Source organism: Marmota marmota, unplaced genomic scaffold, assembly GCF_001458135.2.
Source record: "Marmota marmota marmota unplaced genomic scaffold, marMar, whole genome shotgun sequence".
Classification (NCBI taxonomy): domain Eukaryota; kingdom Metazoa; phylum Chordata; class Mammalia; order Rodentia; family Sciuridae; genus Marmota; species Marmota marmota.
In genome coordinates, this window is record NW_026000082.1 from 30,680,816 (window position 1) to 30,703,711 (window position 22,896).

The 22,896-nt window shown below is 41.8% G+C and overlaps 1 protein-coding gene and 1 long non-coding RNA gene across 4 annotated transcripts in view; both read right to left on the reverse strand.

Moving 5' to 3' along the window:
• LOC125620445 overlaps positions 1-19,223 on the reverse strand; it is a 47,077-nt gene extending 27,854 nt beyond the window's left edge. For 2 of the 3 annotated variants that reach the window (XR_007352124.1, XR_007352125.1), the window contains exon 1: positions 18,281-19,223. This is a non-coding gene — a long non-coding RNA (uncharacterized LOC125620445). Of the gene's footprint in view, positions 1-13,452; positions 14,829-15,556; positions 15,647-18,280 lie in introns of those variants that run through there. The other variant, XR_007352126.1, reaches the window with a different exon arrangement.
• Positions 19,224-19,349: 126 nt separating this feature from the next.
• Zbtb8b (zinc finger and BTB domain containing 8B) overlaps positions 19,350-22,896 on the reverse strand; it is a 14,984-nt gene continuing 11,437 nt past the window's right edge. Inside the window, exon 3 of the mRNA XM_015484863.2 lies at positions 19,350-22,216. Within this exon, the coding sequence (XP_015340349.1) occupies positions 21,899-22,216 (318 nt within the window). The 3' untranslated portion in view covers positions 19,350-21,898. The remainder of the gene's footprint in view (positions 22,217-22,896) is intronic.

The following is a 22,896-nucleotide window of genomic DNA, read 5'->3' on the forward strand; positions in this document are numbered from 1 at the left end:
AGGGAGCCTTGGTTCCTGCCCTCAGGGGTGCGGGGATCTGGGGAAAGGAAGCCCACTGCAACTGGGTCATAAAGGGGAAGTAAGCTCTCACCAGGGTGAAGAGGTGTTCAGGGCATGTGGAGGGAGGGAGAGAGAGGAGAGCAGAAGAAAGTGAGGCCAGAGGCAACATAAAAGGGAATGGCTTTTCAGGGAGTGTTCTAGAAGAACAGGGAAGGGGCGAGGCCACCTTTGAAGATGATGCCAATTGGCAGGAAGATGCCTCCCTTGAGTGAATTCTTGACAACTTTTCATTACGATTGAAAATTCTTTTAGACTGATCATTTTAAGGAGTATGTTCTACTCGGTGCAAACATTCTGTTGACTTGATGGTGGCTGCTCTAGGCTGGAAACACCTTATTATTTTTTTCTTTTTTAACTTTTTTTTTTAGTTGTAGATGGACACAATAGCTTTATTTATTTTTATGTGGCGTGAGGATTGAACCCAGTGCCTCACAGCGTGAGGCAAGTGCTCCACCACTGAGCAACAGCCCCAGCTACACCTTACTTTTTTCTCAGATCATGATATATCTGTAGTGTCTGTTGGGCAGTTTCCAGCTGCATATGACGACTGAGCACTTGAAATGTGGCTAGTGCAAATGAAGAGTGTCCTAGAAATATACCATACACACCAATTCTCTACATTAGGACAAAGGCATAGAGTTGTGTAACCAGTGCTACAATCAAGATATAGAACAGCTGGGTGTGGTGGCGCATTCCTGTAATCCCAGAAGTTTGGGAGGCTGAGGCAGGAGGATCATGACTTCAAAGCCAGGCTCAGCAACTTAGGAATGCCCTAAGCAACTCAGTGAGACCCTGTCTCTCAATAAAATATTTTTAAAAAGGGCTGTGGATGTGACTCAGAGGTTTAGTACCCATGGGTTCAATCCCTAGTACCAAAAAATTAAAAATAAATAAATAAAAATTTAAAAAATAGAGAAGAATCCTCTCACCTTCCCCCCATCAGTCTCACTTGTGCTGAACCTTCATAGTCAACCTTCATACTCCCCACTGGCAAGCACTGGTCTGTTCTCTGCTTCTGCTGTTTTGCTTTTCCCAGAATGATATACAAATGGAGTTCTATATATACATAGTCTTTGTTTTTATTGTGATCAAGTAAATATAGCATAATATTTGCCATTTTAAGCACTAGCAGAGAGTCTTTTGAGTTTGGTTTCTCTCACTGAACATAATGTATTGAAGATTCATCCATGTTGTTGCATATAACTATAGTTCTTTCCTTTTTTATTGCTGTGTAATATTCCGCCATATGGTTATACTATTCCTTTGTCCGTTCACCAGTTAAAGAATATTTAAGTTGTTTCCAATTAGGAGAATTTATGCAAAAAGCTGCAGTAAACATTCATATATAGATTTTTGTGTGAACTTAAGTTTTCATTTCTCTTGAGCAAACAGGAATGTCTGGGTCATCTGCTAAGTATGTTTTTAAATTTATAAGAAGGTGCCAGAAGTTTTCCAAGAAACCATACCATTTTGCATTCCTACCAGCAACCTGTGAGATTCCATTGCTCTGAATCCTGGCTGTGCTTGGTACTGTCTGGTTAAGTTTTTTTGTTTGTTTGTTTGTTTGGTTTTTTTTTAATGTCTCTAAGTCTTTCTTTTTTAGCTTTTCTAACAGGTGTGTGGTAGTTTACTCCATGGTTTCAATTTGCATTTCCCTATTGATTGATTCTTTTTGTGTGTGTGTGTGTGGTACTAGGGATTGAACCCAGTAACATATGCATGCAAGGGAAGCACTCTACTGACTGAGCTATTGATTAATTCTACTGAACATTTTTTTTGTGTGCTTATTTGCCATCCATATTTTTTTTAATGAAGTCCAAAGTTTTTACTTGTTTTTTTAAGTTGAGGTATTTTTTTTAAATGAGTTTCCAAGATTTTTTTAAAACTATTTTTTTGTTTTTAAAGAGAGAGTGAGAGAGAATTTTTTTTTTAACATTTATTTTTTAGTTTTCGGCGGACACAACATCTTTGTAGTGGTGCTGAGGATCAAACCCGGGCCGCACACATGCCAGGCGAGCGTATTTTTTTGGAGCCATATCCCCAGCCCTGAGCCTGGCTTTGAACTCAAGATCCTTCTGCCTCAGCCTCCTGAGCCTCTGGGATTACAGGCATGCACCACTGCATCTGGCTAAGATTATTTTTTTTTAAAGATAGCTTTAGTCCTGCCTTCAGTATGTCATTCCATTTCATGTTGAGATGTCATAGACATTGCCATCTTTTGTGTTTTAAAGCATGTAAGGGTCTGCTGTCAATCAACATCACAGAATTCCTACAATCCAGATATTCACCAGAAGTTGTTTTTTAATTAATTGGCTGATGACAAGCCCTTGCCCAAATCCTGATTGATATGATGGTTCAAAGGGTCAAAAGAATGTGCGAACCATTCTTTCCTCTAGATTTTACAAGTTCTCTTCCTAAATCAAAGTAGATTATCTAAAAGTCACATCCTCAGCACTGCAAATAAAAAAAGATTACTTTCAGAGTTTAGTGCCAGAAAAAAAAGTTCCTTCCTAACAGACATGTTTCCTATGATTTTGCAGTGAGTTTTTACATTTAGCCATCTTTTTTTGTTTTTCGTTTCTTTCTTGAAACGGAGTTTCACTGTATTGCCCAGGTTGACCTCAAATTCCTAGGTTCAAGTGATTCTCCTGCCTTAGCTTCTCCAGTAGCTAGGACTATAGGTGTGGACCACCACACCCAGAAGAGTTAGCAATCTTTTTGCTTATACTTTTGTCTGTCAGAGAGCTCAAAACTTTACAGATGGTCTCCCACTTACGATGATTCCACTGAATGCTTTTTCAACTTTAGTGAAAGGTGCACCCATACAGCCATTCTGGTTTTTACTTTCAGTGTAGTACTTAATAAATCACATGAGATATTCAAGAATTTGTCACAGGCTTGGTGTTAGATGATTTTGCCCAACTGTAGGCTAATGTAAGTGTTCTGAGCACATTTAAGGTAAGCCCGGCTAAGTTATGTTGTTCTGTAGGTTAGGGGCATTAAGTGCTTATGTTTTTGATTTACTGTGGGTTTAATCAGGACACAACTCCATCAAAAGTCAGAGCATCTATATTTAATATTTAGTTATATTAACTACTGTTATGCTCAAATTCGGGTCCCCCAAAAGACCACCAGAGACCGAGATCGATGTAAGTAGCAAAGAGGTGTTTATTTCGAGCTAGCTTGGTCCTCCTCGTGCACACAGCAACTGGTGACACTGAGAGGCCCCAAGCCCAGGGTTTGCAGCAGTTTTATACACTCTTTGGGGAAGGCAGGGACCCCCATATACATCATAGTATCTATTAGCAAATCATCACACACCGCTGGAAAATCAAATAACAACTCTAAAACATGATTAGCACATACACTGGCGGGAACAAGTTGGGTAAGGGTGATTAGTTAGTACCAGAGGGGGATTCATTTGAACTGATTGGTTTAAGCCAAGGGGGGTATTCGTGCTGAACTACATGGTTTCCCAACACCATAAACTACTGGGAGGGTCATCTGGCATCCCAGGTATTTCCCTGTCTCATGCTGATTGGGGCTGCTGGGGGTTGGTATGGGTCCCCACCTAGCCTGAGTCAGGGATACCTGGCGCAGCAGATCTCTCCTGTTATTTGTAGATAAACCACTTAGCAGGGTAGGAATGTGCCTAGGAGTGCTCTGTGGTTTTTTTCAAGGACAAAGGTCATGTCCCTTCCTTGGACAGGCTTTGCTCTGAGGTAGAGGCTGGTTTTTCACTACTTTTAGTCTTAATTATCCCTTCATTCTCCAGGCCTTTTATTATTACTTTTTTTGGGGAGGAGGGGTACCGAGGATTGAACTCTACCACTGAGCCACGTCCCCAGCCCTATTTTGTATTTTATTTAGAGACAGGGTCTCACTGAGTGCCGCAGTCCGGCTGGGCAAATAACTGGGAGGTGACAAGCAACTTGAAGGTTGAAGCGGGAACTGCTTTATTGTAGGGAAAACTTAGTGGGAACTGAGCGAGAACTCAAGGTAGTGGAACCCAAGGTAGCAGGAGCCGCCTTATTGCAAAACAGCAGAGGTATATAGACCTAACTGATTACACACAGCTAGACTCAATTAGCATCATCCAGTTATGGCATTCAGCCAATAAGGAATCTCCACCAACTTAATGGCACGGTGGCGTAGCTTCACAAACCACTCCTCCTGGCAAACTGCCAGGCGCCATCTTGACTTGATCTGTGGTCCCCAACAACTGAGTGCTTAGTGCCTTGCTTTTGCTGAGGCTGGCTTTGAACTCATGATCTTCCTGCCACAGCCTCCCAAACTGCTGGGATTACAGGCATGCTCCACCTGGCCCGGCCTGAGGTTTATTTTATTTTTTATTTTTAGTTGTAGATGGACACAATACCTTCATTTAATTTAGCTTTTTTATGTAGTTTTGGGGATCGAACCCAGTGCCTCACATGTGCTAGGCAAGCGCTCTACCACTGAGCCACAAAATGGCTCCCAAAAAAGGAATATTTTGCTGGGCCCAGTGGCACATACTTGTAATCCCATTAGCTCGGAATGCTGAGGCAGGAGGAGTTCAAAGCCAACCTCAGCAATTTAGCAAGGCCCTGTCTCTAAATAAAATATATATAAAAGGGTTGGGAATGTGGCTCAGTGGTTAAGTGACCTTGGGTTCAGTTCCTGGTACCAATCCCCCCCAAATATAAGTAAATACATACAAACATAAAAGGGACATTCTTTCCTTTTCCTTTTCTCCCTCTTCTCCCACCTAATCTGCCCCCTTCCCCACTCCCCCCCTCCCACAGGCAGGGCGGGGTGCAAGATTAACCTGAATTTTCTATGCTCCACATGAAGGAGATGTCAGCCAGAGGATCTAGGAAGTGACAATTCAATTAACAAGTGAATCTCAACACACCCTGGGCTCCCTGTCAGGGCACACCTGGAATGTAGCCCTTGAAGAGCTCCTTTAAAATCTCCCTGTTCCTCCTGGTGGGGAGAGGCACAGCCTTTGGGACGGGAATCCCTTGTGTTTCTCTTTTGCTAGCAAAGCATTAAAACTTTTTTCCTTTTTCTCAAAACCATGTCTTCATTATTAAATTGACATTAATTGGCATTGGGGACAGGGACGGAGCTTTTGGTTAAGACTCTATTTATCATTTCTCTCTATCTACCTACCTATCTACCTACAAATGAAAAGTGTCTACTGAGAGGGCCTGAAAGCAGCCACAGATCAAAAGCAACAAGCACTCCTAGTATCCAGATCTTGGTTTCTAAATTAACCACTTTCTATTAAATAGAACCGGGGCTCCTTGGAGAAGTAACTGATTCCAGGGCTGGACAGGAAAAAATAAAAGATGATCCTTGAGACACTGTGTATCAGGAAGGAAGTATTCGGAAAACCATAGGGACATGTGAAATGGACACAAAAGTTGGCTTGAACGGGCTTTTGTGGGCCAGATCTGTGACAATTCAAGCATTAAAATAAACAGCAGCTGGGGCTGGGGATGTGGCTCAAGCAGTAGCACGCTAGCCTGGCATGCATGCGGCCCAGGTTCGATCCTCAGCACCACATACAAACAAAGATGTTGTGTCCACCGAAAACTAAAAAATAAATATTAAAAAATTCTCTCTCTCTCTCTCTCTCTCTCTCTTTAAAAAATAAAAATGAAAAAAAAAAAACGGCAGCAATGGATTACAAGCCAATGAATAAAACCATAAGTCCACATGATATAAAAAATAAATAAATGAATACAATTTTTAAAATTTGATGAAGAACAAAATTTATGTACAAAATACTTTTTAACTGCCAAGGGGAAAGGTGTTATTTTGTCTAGAAGGCTGGCAGACTTTTTTTTTTTTTTTTTATACCAGGGATTGAACCAGGGGGCGCTTGACCATTAAGTCACATTCTCAGCCCTTTTTAATTTTTATTAGGGTGTCTCTAAGTTGCTTAGGGCCTTGCTAAATGGCTGAGGCTGGATTTGAACTTGCGATCCTCCTGCCTCAGCTTCCGAAGTTGCTAGGGGATTCCAGGCGTGCGCCACCGCTCCCGGCTCAGATGTCATCTTCATCAGGCATAAAAGCGAGCCATCAGCAATGAGTTGAAATGACAGACTGAAATTGCGCGCCACCTGACTCGGTGCGTTGCGAAGCCCGCAGCATCATTTCTGCGATACTGCGGTCTGAGGTGCAGAACCCGATCTACTCGAGACCAACGCGACCAACGGAAGGAGATGCTACAAACTAGCTGAAGCCCCGCGCCCCGATTGCAGCCCGAGCCCGGCAGCCGCCGACCCTCCGAGTGCGCGGCGCCGGAGGGCTCCAGACACGCCCCGCGCCGTGCACGTTTCCCCGAAGCTTGCGCCGCTGCAGCCCTGAGGCTCCACGTGCCTTCCCGCCTTTCCCAGGGCCAGGCTGGGCCATGGTTCCACAGCTCCTCGCGGGCGTGGGCAGGGCCTCCCGGAACCGGTGCCCGCCGCCGCCCGCGCCTCCTTTGTGACCGTCCCCAGCCCTCGGAGCCAGCGCGCCATCGCCACGCTGCGCCCTCAGCTGCAAATGGCGCCCGCTATCTTCTTCGCCTCCCGCGGCTCTCGAGCCGGCGACGCCTGTGAGCGGCGCGTCACGACAGCTACTGATATATACCTGCCACCCTCCTGGGGTCCTGCGGGAATCCCGGCACCAAGAGCTGGATCACCGCGCTCCCGTGGTACTGGAGAACCCAGGGGCGTTTTGCCACTGAGCTACCTTGCCAGCCCTTTTTATTTTTTATTTTGAGACAGGCTCTTGTTCAATCGCCCAGGCTGGTTACAATTTGCCATCCTTCTGCCTCAGATTCCCGAGTAGTTGGGATTACATTCGTGTGTGCCTCTGTGCGCCGCAAGACTTTTCCCCCCTTAGTGTGGTGAAATATGTATTCCCTAAAATTTTATTATTTTGAAGTATTCATTGGCATTAGATACATTCATAGTCTTGAGCAACCACCAACACTATCTAGTTCCAGAACTTTTCAACACTCAAAGGGAAACTGTTACCCACTAGCAGTCATTCTGTCGCAGGAGGGGGTCAGGAGGTCACCTCTCTAGGGGGTTCTATAGAGGGGATCTCAGCTCAGGAGAATGGGGTCCTTGACAGAGGTATAGGAAAATAATTTTAGCGCGTGTCAGATATTGAGGTACAGATTTATTTAGGAAATTGAGGAATGTGCATTCACCAGAAGTAAGGAGCATGCCACGTCCACAGTGAGATATGTTTTCGGAGTTTTCAGGCTGTTTTTTGAAGGGGAATTTGGTGAGGGGCGGGCATGTGAGGATGACGTCAGTCTGGCCAAGACAAGATGGTTTGTGGTTTGACAGTTCTCAGGCTCCTTAGGTTGACTTCTCGGTAATATGAGCAATAGGTAAAATTAGGAAAGTGCTTTATATAACATGTTTCATACCTCCTTTGCTTAATCTACCCGAAAAACACATGAATTAGGGGGTTAATTAACAGTGCATAGAACAAATTTTCATAAGCAAATGAAGTTTTAGTGACTTTAAGATTATGAATGAAGATTTATAGACTTCCCAGAAATTTGTGGTAGACAGGCCTGGGAAAGGGAATTGACTTGGGGAGGGAAGATATGAGAAACTTTCACAAGATTTTCATTTTCAAGTTACAGTCTCCTTTTCTTTTGTCTTCTTTCTACCTATCGTTTTTTTATATTTCTTCCATTTTATCTATTCCACAGTCTCTTCTCCCCTAGCTCCTAGTAGTCACCACTCTGCTTTTTTTGTGTGGGGGGGTACTGGGGATTGAACTCAGGGGTACACAACCACTGAGCCACATCCCCAGCCCTATTTTGTATTTTATTTAGAGACAGGGTCTCACTGAGCTGCTTAGTGCCTCGAAGTTGCTGAGGCTGGCTTTGAACTCACCATCCTCCTGCCTTAACCTCCCACTGTGCCTGGCTACCACTCTGCTTCTTGTTTCTATGAACTTGCCTATTCTGGATATTTCATATAAATGGAAATAAAGAATATATGGCCCTTTGAAAGCAGTTTCTTTCACATGAAACTTAGTTCATCTGTGATGTACTGTTGTATCAGCATTTCATTCTTTTGTTGACTGAATAATATTTCACTGTATGCATACATGACATTGGGTTTATCCATCCATCAGTTGATGGACATTGGGTTGTTTCACTTTTTAGCTCTTGTGAATAAAACTACTTTGGATTGTTTGCAGTATCCTGTTACCCTGCCTTGGTCTTGTACAGTCTGGGTGACCTTACTGAAATTTTACCCTGCCCTAATCTTTCTTGTCTTTGAGGACAAGATGCCTCAAGGCCAGAAGTTCCTTTTTAGGTGGACAAATTGGAACTAGTGTGTCTAAGACTGCTGCCAGGTGACCTCCAGACCACCTCTAACTTCATTAAAATAAAAGACATGAATATTCCTCCCCTTTATTATCCTATCCCTCCCTGCTCATTTCTTTTACCTTGTATTTCTAACCTTCTGACCCTCAAGGAGTGAGACATTGATCTGTGAGTTTACCTTCCATTTCTCCTATTCCTGGCCAAGAATAAAAATTCTCTTTCACTGCACTGCTCAATTGATGCTTGGGTCATGCCGAGAGGGAAAAAGAACCCAGTCTTTGAAGCCCAGCCAGTGGCACATGCCTGGAATTCCATCCCAGCAGCTCAGGAGGTAGAGGTAGGAGAATCAGGAGTTCAAAGCCAGCCTCAGCAATATAGCTAGGCACTAAGCAATGGCCCTGAATTCAATCCCTGGTACCCAAACAGACAAAAAACAGTCTTTGAGCTCTAAAATAAATATCTGCTGTGGCCCCCCAAAACACGCTGCTTGCCATAATTTTCTTGATCTAGGCAACATAGAGGTCAACATTCTTGTCTCCTCCAGGCTCCTGCTCAGGGGACATATCCACCAACTTCTCTACTCAGCTCCAATTTCCAAGAATGCCCTGATCCCCATTTAGAGCCCCCAGCTGCCCGACCCAAGTGTGCTGTGTGATCTGAGGGAACCTCTTATTTTTTTAGGCAGAGATTAAGCTGTTTTCCTTTGGAAGATTTATTTTTTTATTTTTTGTAGTTGTAGATTTACAGCATACCTTTATTTTATTTGTTTATTTTTATGTGGTGCTGAGGATTGAACCCAGTGCCTCACACATGCTAAGCAAGCACTCTGTCACTGAGCCCCAGCCCCAGCCCCTCCTCTGGAAGATTTTAACTGAAGGACTGGGCAGTGGTCACATCAGGGCTGGGGCAGTCATTTGGAACTGGTGAATGGGCAGAACCATGCCAGTCTTTTGGAGCTGGTGAATGGGCAGAACCAAGCCAGTCTAAGAGCCGCATGAAAAGCAGACAAGGAAACTGGATAAAGAATATGACCCACCAGGAGCAGCCTTAGTCCTTCCTTTTTAATTTCAGATGATCTGGGATTTCCTGAGAAATTCATCAAGTTATGCATTTTTTTTTTAGTTGTTGATAGGCCTTTATGTATTTTTATGGGATGCTGAGAATCGAACCTAGTGCCTCACACATGGTAGGCAATGCACTACCGCTGAGCCCCAGCCCCAGCCCAAGTTATGCATTTTTTAAAAAATATTTTTTAGTTGTGGTTGGACACAATACCTTTATTTTGTTTATTTATTTTTATGTGGTGCTGAGGATGGAACCCAGGGCCTCACATGTGCTAGGTGAGCACTAGGCGAGAGCTCTACTGCTGAGCCACAACCCCAACCCTAGTTATGCATTTTAATTTAAAATGAATCCTCGTAAAACTCCTCTCAAGGGGCTGGGGTTATAGCTCAGAGGTAGAGTGCTTGCCTAGCATGTGTGAGGCACTGGGTTCAATCCTCAGCACCATATATAAATAAATACAGTAAAGGTATTGTGTCCAACTTTTCTCTCTCTCTCTCTTTTTTTTAATTGCTTTCAAACTTTAGTTTGCCTCGGCATCCCCCAAGTGACACTGATGCTGTTGATTCTGAGACCACACTTGGAGATCCGTTGCCTTCAGCTTACTTTTGAGTGTCTGTTCCTGACAGCTGAAAGTGCCCCCACCAAGAGAGGTGCTCTGGAGTCCCTCAGGATGTCTGCTGGTGAGATGGAGGTGTCTGGGAAAGCTGAGAGCCTAGGTGTCTCCAGTATTAGAGCTCATCCAGCTGACTCGCCCTCCCTGCCACTGCCTGTGAGCCACAGGAGCACTGAGAAGGCACACAGAACATGTAGTGTTGGGAAGTGCAGCAGAGCGCCCCTAACCTCCTACCATTTTGAACCATCAGGTGTTCAAAGCTGTGGAGTTTGATTATATAGGTCATGTTCTTTCATTCTCTTCCTGTAGCTCTCACATTGAAGGCTCAGGTACGCTTCCTTGGAACAAAATCAAGTGACCATCCTTCTCCCAGCCAGATATTCCCAGCAACTCCCCCCGCCCCAAATTTCATATAGATCAGCAGTACCCTCCACTGACCCTCAAACCTACATACCAGGCATGCTTAAATCCTAGTGAAGCTCACAGATTGGTCCAAAATAGAAAACTACTTTACCTGCGAGTTCCTAGAGGAGTAACAGATCCCCTGTCCTTACCAACATTCTGGATCACAGGTGGGCAAACTCTTTTTAAGTAACATTTTAGTAAATATTTCAGGCTTTGTGTATAATAGATATCTGTCACAGTCACAGAACTTTGTCATTGCAATGTGAAAGCTGGCACAGATGATGTGCCTGTTTTCCAATAAAACTTTATTTACAAAAAAAACAAAAACAGGTATTAAGTATAATTTAGTCTAATCCCTGTTCTAGTTAGTAACTTTTTTTTTCTATTACTAAATGAAGTTAATGAGTCTTTAAACAGATGGAAAGTGTATTTAGTGTTAGCAGTTTTATATTGTTATGGGGAATCTTTTTTTAAAAAAATATACAGGCTATAAATGTTTTTCTCAAGAGCAGGCAGAAAGCCCAGATAATCTCAAATAAACTCAGTCTCAACGTTTTAAAAAATGTAAAATTATATCAATTACATTGCTGAAACTGAACCAACTTTCCATCTTCAAAAGAGAAATATTTGAACCTGTTGTTTAAGCAGTAATAATTTTTAAAACAAGTACACGGATGTTTTAAAGGCCGGGTGTGGTGGTGCATGCCTGTAATCCCAGTGGCTTGGGAGGCTGAGTCAGGAGTATCCTGAGTTCAAAGCCAGCCTCAGCAACAGCGAGGTGCTGAACAACTCAGTGAAACCCTGTTTCTAAATAAAATACAAAAAAAGGACTGAGGATGTGGCCCAGTGGTGAGTGATCCTGAGTTCAGTCCCAGGTACCAAAAAAAAAAAAAAAGCATGTTTTTTTTTTTAAAAAAGCATGTTTCTATTAAAAAATGGAGTTTAATTTAAATTTATATTATATACACTAATTTATTACTTTATTCTTTCTCAATTTTAATATGTGTGTGTGTATATATACATACATACATATATACACACATACATACAGCAAAACAACCCACAACCTTGTCAGCACTGGACTATATAAACAGACCTGGTACGTAACTACTTGAATATGAAGACCAATTCAGTTCTAAAAAGCATAATATTTTCTACTTCTTAAAAAAAGTATTGGGGGGCTGGGGATGTGGCTCAAGTGGTAGCGCACTTGCCTGGCATGCGCCGGGCGCTGGGTTCGATCCTCAGCACCACATACAAACAAAGATGTTGTGTCCACCAAAAACTAAAAAATAAATATTTAAAAATTAAAAAAAGTATTGGTATTATTGCCAATAATCTTGGCTTCTCTCTCTTTTTTTAATTTTTTTTTTTAGTTGTAGATACACACAATACCTTTATTCTGTTTTTATGTGGTGCTGAGGATCAAACCGAGTGCCTCACAAATACTAGGCAAGCGCTCTGTCACTGAGCCACACTCCCAGCCCATCTCCTCTTGTTTTAATAGCAGTTATGACAGGCGCCTTTATAAGGTGAACTGATCCATTTGGAAACTTGGCAGATCAGCTCCATCTCTGTTTTCTTTTTAAGAGTTGTTGGAAACCAGCTGCAGAACTCAGAATAGAATGGTTGCACCTACCGTGACTTTTGTGTTATCTGTCTTACCTTTCTTATGTTGTGTCCCACATTATCTATTATTCCTCAAGCAGTGGTCATCTTCCTTCACAGAATCTAAAATGTGCTGGTTAGGATATTCTGCCCAGAAACTTGTACAAAGAGAGTTGGTTGGTCCTAACACAGTGGAACAGAGGTGGGAGGTAATATTTGAGCTCTATTTAACAGTTCTCTTTATTTTGTGAGTTTTTTTCCCCCTTCACTAAAATCTTGTCCATAAAATTCCTCTTTAAGATTTCATGTAAAGTAATTGACCTGAGAAAAAGTTAAATTAGAAAGCATTAACAACTCATTCATGTGAAAAGATCAAACCTTAATTCCCTATTTTTATTCACTCTGCAGAAACTGGTATATGTATTTTGACCCTCCCCAAATTTGCAATTATCTAACTCAGGTCAGTTTCAAATTCTGGAAGGTCAGAAAATTTGTTTGTTTTTGAGGGCAACATGAGTAATAAAGGACCAAAAGACTTTTTCTTGAATCTGGCTGACACTGTTCCATTCTGAACTTGTCTCAATCTGGTCTTATACAAATCAAGATGAAAATTTAGCTCAAGACTATTTCCTGTTTATCCCCAGGTTGATTTACCCAAATTAGAAATGATTCGAATCTTTGATGACCCTAAATTAATTTTAATCTCAAACTTGATAAATATTTCATTAATAGCCAGCAGCACTACTTCTAGGTATTTTTAGATTGGTTAAGTGGCTAATCTGTCTTGCTGATAACTGTTGTATATCATTGCAGATCTTTAACGAAAATGAGTTTTTGCAGATTTATTAAAATTCATTGAGTCAAGATATACTTAAAATATGTTGTCACTCAATACCAAAAATAATATATGGGCTGCTGAACTAAAGATATGTGGTTTTGTTTCAAATAAGATTGTTCCTTGTCGAATTCCCAAAATTATGCACAAATTATGTTTCAAAAATCAGTTATAAACATAGCCTGTAATCGCAGCATCTCAGGAGATTGAGGCAAAAGGATTGCTAGTCCAAAGCCAGCCTCAGCAAATGTGAGGCACTAAGCAACTCAGTGAGACCCTGTTTCTAAATAAAATACAAAATAAGGCTGGGGATGTGGCTCAGTGGTTGAGTATCCTTGAGTTCAATCCCTGGTATACCATAAATCTTTTTTTTTAATATTTATTTTTTAGTTGTAGTTGGACACAATACCTTTATTTTATTTATTTATTTTTATGTGGTGCTGAGGATGGAACCCAGGGCCTCACATTTGCTAGTCGGCGAGCACTCTACCACTGAGCCACAATCCCAGTGCCTCCCATTTTTTTTTTTTAAAGCAAAAAAGACTGGAAATGTAGTTCGTTGGTAAAGCACCCCTGGTTCAATCTTCAGTACTAGAATAAAATAAAATATAGAGATGTTGGGAAAAGTAATTTCAAGAAAATGCTGGATAGTTTTTACTTTTGGAAGTTTTTACAAATAAAGCAAATACATTAAAATCAAATGATAGGACTGGGGATGTGGCTCAAGAGGTAGCGCGTTTGCCTGGCATGTGTGCGGCCCGGGTTCAATCCTCAGCACCACATACAAAGATGTTGTGTCCGCCAAAAACTAAAAAATAAGTATTAAAAAATTCTCTCTCTCTCTAAAAAAAAAATCAAATGATATATGTTAAAAAATAACCGGACAATGGAAATTTCCATTTGCATCATTTGTATGTTCAATTCTGGTTATGTTGTTGTAGATACTCGTGGGTATTACAGAACAAAAAGATTAGATTAACTATCCTATGTTCTATTTAAGACTCCCCCCTCCCTGTCTAAGCATCACAAGAATGCAGGCCCTGATCACACAAGGCATATTTGATCATATCAGGCCCAAACAGCATTTTTGTCTAATAGGTAACCAAAGAAAAAGTGCTGTCTGTGGATGTTCTCTCTTGTCTGTCCAGACATGCCTGCTATTGGCTTTGGCCTGTCAGGTCCCGGTTTCTGATCTTCACCAGGTGTGTAGGGACTAGAAACTAGTCATTTCATCTCCAGAGTAAAATGGAGTTGCAGGAGACCATCTCTAGGGTCCCTTCCAGCTCTCAGACCCTGTGACTGAATGGTCCTGTCCTACATCTATCCTAAGTTCTGCAGTATCAGCTAGTTCACAGCCAACCAAGACTCAATCCACCGGGCTCTCTCCACGTGTCACAGCAATAATGTTTTTGTTTTATTACACTAGATCAATATAATGGAAAGTTATTTGTTGTTTTAATTTTATTTTTAATTGACAAATAATATATATACACACATTATGGATAGTTTTTTTGAAATAAGAAAGCAATAGCATCTGGCGCATATTTTCTAAAGACTAGAGATATTCTGAAATGTGTATACAATTTTCATACATCTGAATAAAACAGGTTATTCAAACACTGTTAATGTCCAAAGCCACCAAGTTTAGAAAAGGCAGGGTATTTCAGAAACTGTTTAAATTGCTTATACATAGAAGTTTATGGAATGGGATGATCACAACAGCAGCAGCTTAGATAAGAAAGCCGTCTCCAAGGCTGTGAGACTGGGCTAGGAGTTCTAGGTGTCACGCCCCACACTACATTGTAACTGCTTACCTGCTGGGCTCCTGATGGCACGCTGCAAGTTCCTTCCAGGCAGGGATTGAGCAGGCTCATTAAAGACACCATAGTGAATGGCCCACGGTTAGGACTCTATAAATAATTGTGGATAACTGTTGAATAAATAAACAGCTGTCCTCACTTATTGATGTGCCAGGAGCAATTGAAGGAGCCAAGAGTAGCAATATATGATGCAGCAGTGAGGGGGACCATGACCTGGAGCCCAGTGCTTGCTGGTTCCTGGCAGGGCTTGGATTCCCCTCAAAGTATGACTGATGTAACCCTCAGAAATTTCCATTAAATAATGTCCCTATAGTATGACATACTGTACTTGCCAACTACAAATAGCACCAAGGGATATATGACATTTTGATGGGGCCATTTTGACTGTTTAGCCAACTCTTCCACCTACCTCAGTAAAATTTATAAACAGTATATTAATCATAAACAGCTAAGCACAAAGAATGAATATTATTCAAATGAAGAAAAATGTTGGCTGCCTTCTCACAGGAAACTCCTCTGGCTCTATTTTATAAGAATTAGGTGGAGGAACTGGGTGTGGTGGTGCATGCCTATAATCCCAGCAGCTCCGGAGGCTGAGGCAGGAGGATTGCGAATTCAAAGTCAGCCTCAGCATCAGCAAAGCCCTAAAGAACTCAGTGAGACCCTGTCTCTAAATAAAATGCAAAATAGGGCTGAGGTATGACTCAGATGTGGCTCAGTCAAGTGCCCTGGGTTCAATTCCCAGTCCCCCCCTCCACCCCCTGCAAAAAAGAATTACTTGGAGGACTGGGGTTGTGACTCAGCAATAGAGTGCTCACCTAGCACGTGTGGGGCCCTGGGTTGGATCCTCAGCACCATATAAAAATTAATTAATTAATTAACAAACTGGATGTTTGGAACACTGGGACCTGTTATATTAAAAAAAAAAAAAAGATTAGGTGGAATATCTTTGTGCAGTTGCTTCACATACTGTTAGGTAAGGATTAACAAAATCTATTCCCCTTTTGCTGAGATTTTGACCTTTGGTTAAATTTTCTAGCTCTGTTCGCCTGACAACATAATAGAGTCATCTATCAACTATGTTTCCAGGCAACATTACATATAGGAGAATGACCCCTACGTGGTAAATTGCATCTGGGCTGGGAGACTAGAAATGCCTGAGAAGAAGCCACAGCTTTGGGTTTCCCCAACTGGTGACTCTTAGAACAAGCTTGGAAACCCAGGAGGCTATGTCTAAGACATCTATGTTGTTCTAAGAGATAATTGCTCCCATGGGACAAGAAGCTTCTAAGCTAGGGCAGCCTCCACATTAATACCTGATCTGTCTCCCTGAACATGAGCTATGCTACATGGACAGCTGCAGGGACTCCCATAGAACGATAACAGCTGGTCTGCCCTGCTGCCAAGCTGTACTTCCCACTCTATAGCCTTCTACGTGACACTGATGCCAAGGGTGGCAGCTTATGAGTCTGAATGTTTCTAAACATTCAGCTGAGCCTCAGTAGGCCCCTAGAAGGCACTGCAGTACTGTTTGCTTGGCTTCCTGGTAGAGTAGATGTTCCACAGGAGCTACAGACAATAGTAAAAGATGTGCAACTATCTGGTAGTTGTTTTCTGCTTCCAACAAAAATCCTGACCATACCTTTCACAGACTGCACGATATAATCCATCTCCATATCAAGTCACCAAGACATGTATCTCAAATGGATACTTCCCCTAAAAATCCCCAAGCTTGTCACTTCTAAACCCTCTTCCACAAAGCACACAATCCCCACCATAACTTTCACTGACTTTACTTTTCTGACAAAGGTCAAAAAATTGAATGATGGGTATAAAAAATACTTCCCTAAAACCACAGCTGTTAATGAAGAATTGGTAGTAGCAAAATTATCTCCCTGGAGGGTCAAAATGGATGTCTTCTTTCAGTACTAATGATTCTATGTCATCTAATCATGATGTGAGTTACTGTCACCTTTTAAAATAGAGACATTTTAGAAATCAACCAAACTACTCCTATCCACCCACCCCCACCAAAAGTTTCATTTTTCTCTACAGAAGCATCTTTAGAAGAAAACAATTCAAATTTCCAGCACTACAATGAAAGGTCTGAGAAACAGAGTAATACAGGGTAGAAAGATAGACATATAAAGGAGCAAAAGTCAACAAAATACTGTTCATTATAAGCAACCAAATAAAGGGCCCCTTTTTTTGGGTTAGAAGATCATGTGAGCAATCGCATGAAAGCACAAGGCAAGCCACGCAGACCAATGACAACAGGAAGTACAGCAGCAATGCTCAAAACAGTGTGACAGGGACTTCTTACCCACCCAACCCTCTGCCCCTCCCTAGCCCCTTATGCTAGACTTCACATAGATAATTCTATTCTCAATGCACAAGGGACACACAAGCAAACCTAGGGAAGCTAATGAAAGTATGAATCCGTGGACCAAAGGCCACTGCAGTCTTGCCACTACTCTCAGAATTGGTGCACGTAGCCCCACCCATTGCCTTCCTCGAAGTGGGGTTTGTTGCAACATCAATTAACAACAACAAAAAAAAAACCATCACAGTACCCTGAATCACCAGAACACTCAATTCCACAACATTCTGTAGATCGCTAGGTCAGCAGTTTCCTTAAAGAATCTGCAGAGACTAGTGGCCACCAAAATATTTGCATCCTTTTGCCAAATGATCAGAACCTATGATGTGCAGTGTCATTTCTTAAATATTATAGTTACAGGCCTTATTTACACTCTTTCCCAACACTTGACAAGGGGGACCCCCATCTCTCAAGAGAAACACCAATTTTGAATTCCATTATAAGAATCCTGTTCCCATTCATGCAAGGTATCTATTGTGAGACAAAAATATCCCTTTGTGAACTTAAACTGAATGTGCCAGAATGATGTCGGAATATAAATGAAATTACTAATAATCTGTTTGGGGCCCAACTATGAATTTACTTATTATAAAAATATCACTGTGGGCTGGGGATGTGATTCAGTGGCAGAGAACTGGCCTAGCACGTGTGAGGCACTGGGTTCCATCCCCAGTCCTGCAGAAAGGAAAAAAAAAATCACCAACTCCATGAATGAAACCTCAAATTCATTACGATTATAAATATTGACCATCAAATATGATATAAATTTAAATGACAACCTGCTTATGATCCGAGGATCCAAAGGAAGTATCTCCTTTAAAAGTGAAAAAATTTAGCAATCCAGTTATACCCAGTGACTGGTCATATCGTGTATCACACACAAACTCCAGACAGTCGACCAGGAATGTCACATCCTGAGATATCATGGAAGAAAGAAAATCTTTTCCATATTAAGCTTCACATTCTGTTTTGCTCCTAATGATTCTGCTACTTTAAAATTTAACAAAAATGAACAGAGACAATTGTTCCGGGTATAGGAATCAGAGTCAGGATTTCTAAGTTTCCGCATCATAAATGTAAACCAAGCTGTGAACCATCTGGCCTCAGTAACTGAACACAAAATTAAGTTCACACATTAAAGGTCATTTAAAAAAAATCTTACCATATCTTACAGCAGGGTGTTATGGCTTGGATCTGAAATGTCCCCCAAACGCTGGTGTGTTGAAGGCTTGGTCCCCAAGGCAAAGTGTTCAGAAGTGGGACCTTTGGAAGATGATTGGATCTAACTACCATAATTAGTTAATCCACTTGATGGATTGTGGGCTGTTGGGAAGTGGTTAAAAAAAAAAAACCCTAGGAGGTGGGGCCTAATTGGAGGAAGTAGGTCCTGGGGCGGGGGCATGCCCTTAAAGGCTACGTTTTTGTCCCCTGTACCTTCCTCTTCTTTTTGCTTCCTGGCAGCCCTGAGGTGAACAGTTTTGCTTCACTACACCCTCCCCACCATGACGTTCTGCCTCAACCCAGGCCCAGAAACAACGGAGCCAAGTGACCATGAACTAAAATCTCCAAATGTGAGCCAAGATAAATCTTTCCTCCTTTTAAGTTTTTTCTCAGGCATTGTATCACAGCAACAGCAAGCTGTCAAATACCCACAGTTTTTCAACCTTGACTACTGATGTCTTGAACTATATGATTCTTTGCTGTGAGGCCACTGTCCTACACATTGTAGAATATTTATTAGCATTCCTAGTCTTTATCTATTAGATGCCAGCAGCACCCTGCCCCATGTCCTAACAACTGAAAACAACTCCAGACATTGCCAAATGTCCTCTGTGGGGCAAAATCACTCTCAATTGAAAATCAATGTCTTACAATGAAACTTTACCCAATGATATGAATAGGTTACAGGATCACTGAAGAGAATCAAGGCTCTCCCAGAAAAGGCAGACAGAAGTTGAACTGTGAGGTAGAAAAGTAGTATTTTTCAATACGTTTATTTTATTTATTTATATGTGGTATTGGGGATCGAACCCAGGGCGTCACATGTGCTAAGCAAGTGCTTTACTGCTGAGCCACAACCCCAGCCCAGAAAAGTATATTAAAACATTAGAAATTGCCGAGCATGTTGGCACATGCCTGTAATCCCAGCAGCTCGGGAGGCTGAGACAGGAGTATCCCGAGTTCAAAGCCAGCCTCAGCAAAAGTGAGGTGCTAAGTAACTCTGTGAGACCCTGTCTCTAAATACAATACAAAATAGGGCTGGGGATGTGGTTCAGTGGCCAAGTGCCCTTGAGTTCAATCCCCAGTACCCTCCAACAACAACAACAAAACATCAGAAATAAACTGGGTGTGATAGTACATATTAGTAATCCCAGTTTTTGGGGAGGCTAAGGCTGGAGGGTCCTGAGTTCAACGCCAGCCTGGACAAGATAGTGAGACCACCCCCATCTAAAAAAAAAATCAGAAATAAATTAAAAAGAAAATAAAAATATTAAATATAAGTCCTTATAAAACAAGTCTAAACACTAAGTTTTCTTTTGCGGGACTGGGATTGTAGCTCAGCAGTAGAGTGCTCCCCTAGCACAGGCGGGACCCAGGTTCGATCCTCAGCACCACATAAAAATAAAGGCATTGTGTTGTGTCCATCTACACCTAAAAAACAAAAATGTTTTCTTTTGCGAAAATCCCTTTTTTGAGGAGCTGGTGTTGTGGCTTAGTGGTAGACTGCTTGCATGGCCTAGTATCCAGTCTTTGTACAGTATGGCTCACAGCTGGCCATGCCTGAGCTGGCCCATACCCTGTTGAAGAATAGGCCACTGATCACATGCGTGGCTGTCACAAGACCAAAGTGTTATAAAAGTTTCTAACCCAGCATGGAGTTGCACATTTATAATCCCAGCAACTTGGAAGGCTGAGGCAGAAGGTTTTTTTGTGTGTGTGAGTTCAAAGCCAGCCTAAGCAATTTAGCGAGGCCCTAAGAAAATTATCAAGACCCTGTCCCAAAATAAAATATAAAAGGGCTGGGGACATGGCTCAGTGGTAAAGCACCCTGGGTTCAATCCCAGAACAAAAAAAAAAAAATTTTTTTTTCTATATACTCTTAATTCCTGACTGTCCTGTCTGGTAGAGTGCTTGTTTAGCATGCAAGAGGCCCTGGATTCAATGCTCAGCACCACAAACAAACAAGGACAATAAAAAAAGCCCTCTTTAACCCTTCAAGAACCAGACCAACACCTACAAGCCAATTTACAATTTACACTTGCTCTTGATTTTTTGTTTTTGTTCAAGAGGCAGAAAGAAAAGTTGATTTTACATCTTTTGAAACACACTGTATAAAAATTAAAGGTAAATGGATTTTTAAAAAATCCATTTTGGATACTTTAAGACAAAATTTGAAAGTGCACTCAAGTACATCCTTTGTCCCTAATGTCTCCTAAAGAGTATGCTCTTTAACCCTTTAAAGACATTCAGCCTCTTTTGTTAGAATGATTGTATAGCTGCAGTGTAGATGAAAAGCAGATTGGCTTCAAAACCTGTTCAATTAATTTTCTCTTTCCTTTGAGAGGGTCTTTTAAAAGGTAAATGAGGGCTGGGGCTGAGGCTCAGTGTAGCACACTTGCCTGGCATGTGTGAGGCCCTGGGTTCGTTTCTCAGCACTGCAAATAAATAAATAAATAAAAAGGTCTACCATATCAACAACTAAAAAAAAAGATAAATGATTCAGAAATAGAACTTGTTTAGATGGGCTTATAATTTCCTTCCAATTAAAGTTCTGGGCATAGACAAAGTTAAAGAATGAAAGAAATGTCATGGGAAGCTTCATTTCTGTGTTACATAGAGATGTCCTTTGGAAATGGCTGGAACAAGTAGGGCAGCAATTTGAGTTTTGCCCAAGTAACTTGCTTTATGATCTCAGAACAGGTTATTTGTGTGTTTAGAATTGCTGAATACCAAACCAGACAGGGAAACCACCCAGCCCTGACTCACAGCTCCCTTCTTGGGAATTATAATATAATATTATAAAATATAATTCAACTGGGCACGTGGGATGCCCTAATGAACCTTTCAGTTCATTTCCAGGCTTTTCTGCACACAAATACTCCCAGTCTTTAAGACTATAGTTTTGGAGTACCTTTTATGATCATGCAGTCAGTCTGTTTTATATCAAAGAAACATTCCCTTTAATACATTGCCAGAAAATTAAAATGTGGAAATCTTTAGGACAGGCTTGACAAAGAGAAGACTGATCCCAAACTTAATGTAGTCTTGCCTACTGGAGAAGAAGGATGTTAAAAAAGGGATGCAGAGGATTGGGACAATGTGAAAACAAGCATCTGGATTTTCTTATCTTCCTCTTAACCAGAGGTTGGATGCACAGCAGGAAAAACAGGAAAACTTTGGGCTACCCTCAATTCACTCAGAATTAAGGAGTGGTCAGCAAAGCCCTCAGAAACGGAGGGTACCACACTAAAAAGTTATCAGTCTTGGGCTGGGGTTGTGGCTTAGTGGTAGAGCACTTGCCTCAAATATGTGAGGCACTGGGTTCGATTCTCAGCACCACATATAAATAAATGAATAAAATAAAAATAAATTTTTTAAAATTATCATTCTTAAATCACAAAATTCGGCCTCTACTGGGTAGCCTAACAAAAATGCAATTATAATGACAATGAAAACAAAAAAAGTTCCTCCCAGGGTTGCACAATATTGAACCAATGGGGGCTTTTGCCGCAGAATGAGCAAGAGTGCATTCTAAGATGTCTTCCCCACCCATTTATTGCTATGTCAGTGTCTCCCGCTCTGATGCACTGGATCGAATTTGTGGTTTGTCATCAGAATCCTCTCCGGTGGGGTCATTCTCCTCGCCAGACTCTACATAGATTGGCCAGTCATTGTCTGTGTCACTCTTCTCTTGGCTTTCAGATGATGCCTCCACAAGGCTAAGGTTGATGGGCATCAAATCGTCATCGTCATCATGAATGTCTGTAACACAGGTGCAGCTGTCACACAACCCGAAGCGCCGCAGCCCCTGAGAAAGGTGGCTCGTGAAGGTTCTTCTGCAGCCCTTGCAGATGATTGGGCGGTTAGATCTGTGTACCTATGATCACAAAAACACACAGTAAATATCACAGAAAAGGGGTTGAGCCAGGGTCCACAGGCCCCATGTGATCTGGCCCCTGCCTGACCCTCCAGCCTCACTTCATGTCCTCTCCCCCTTGCTTTCTCTGCAGAGTCTCAGTCTCACCGAGGTCCTTCCACCCCAGGATGTGTGTGGAGTGTTCCCCCTTCCCATCACCAGCTCCTCGCCGTTCCCTAATGCCTTTCAAGAAAGTTGTCCCTGATGCTCTGAGCCAGCTTAGGGTCCCCAACTATATATTCTCACCTATGCTTCTTCCTTTGTTGTATGCCTCAGAAATCATTGACAAAATTCAGTAGACTGTAGGCTCTAAGGGACAGGGACAGAAGCTATCTCATTCATTACTGAATTCCTAGTCCTTGGCACATAAAGGGCATTCAATGAACTGATTAGGATTGATGCTAGGGATTGAACTCAGGGACTTGTATGTGCTGGGCAAACACTCCACCACTGAGCTGAACCCTTGGCTCTTTTTATTTATCTTTTAAAACTTTGAGACAGGGTTTTGCTAAGTTGCTCAGGGTGGCATTGAATTTGCCATCCTCCTGCCTCAGTTTCCCGAGGAGCTGGGATTACAGGTATGTGTCACTCCCTCTGTATAAGGAAATATCTTTTTTTTTTTTTTTTTTTTTTTTTTTTTT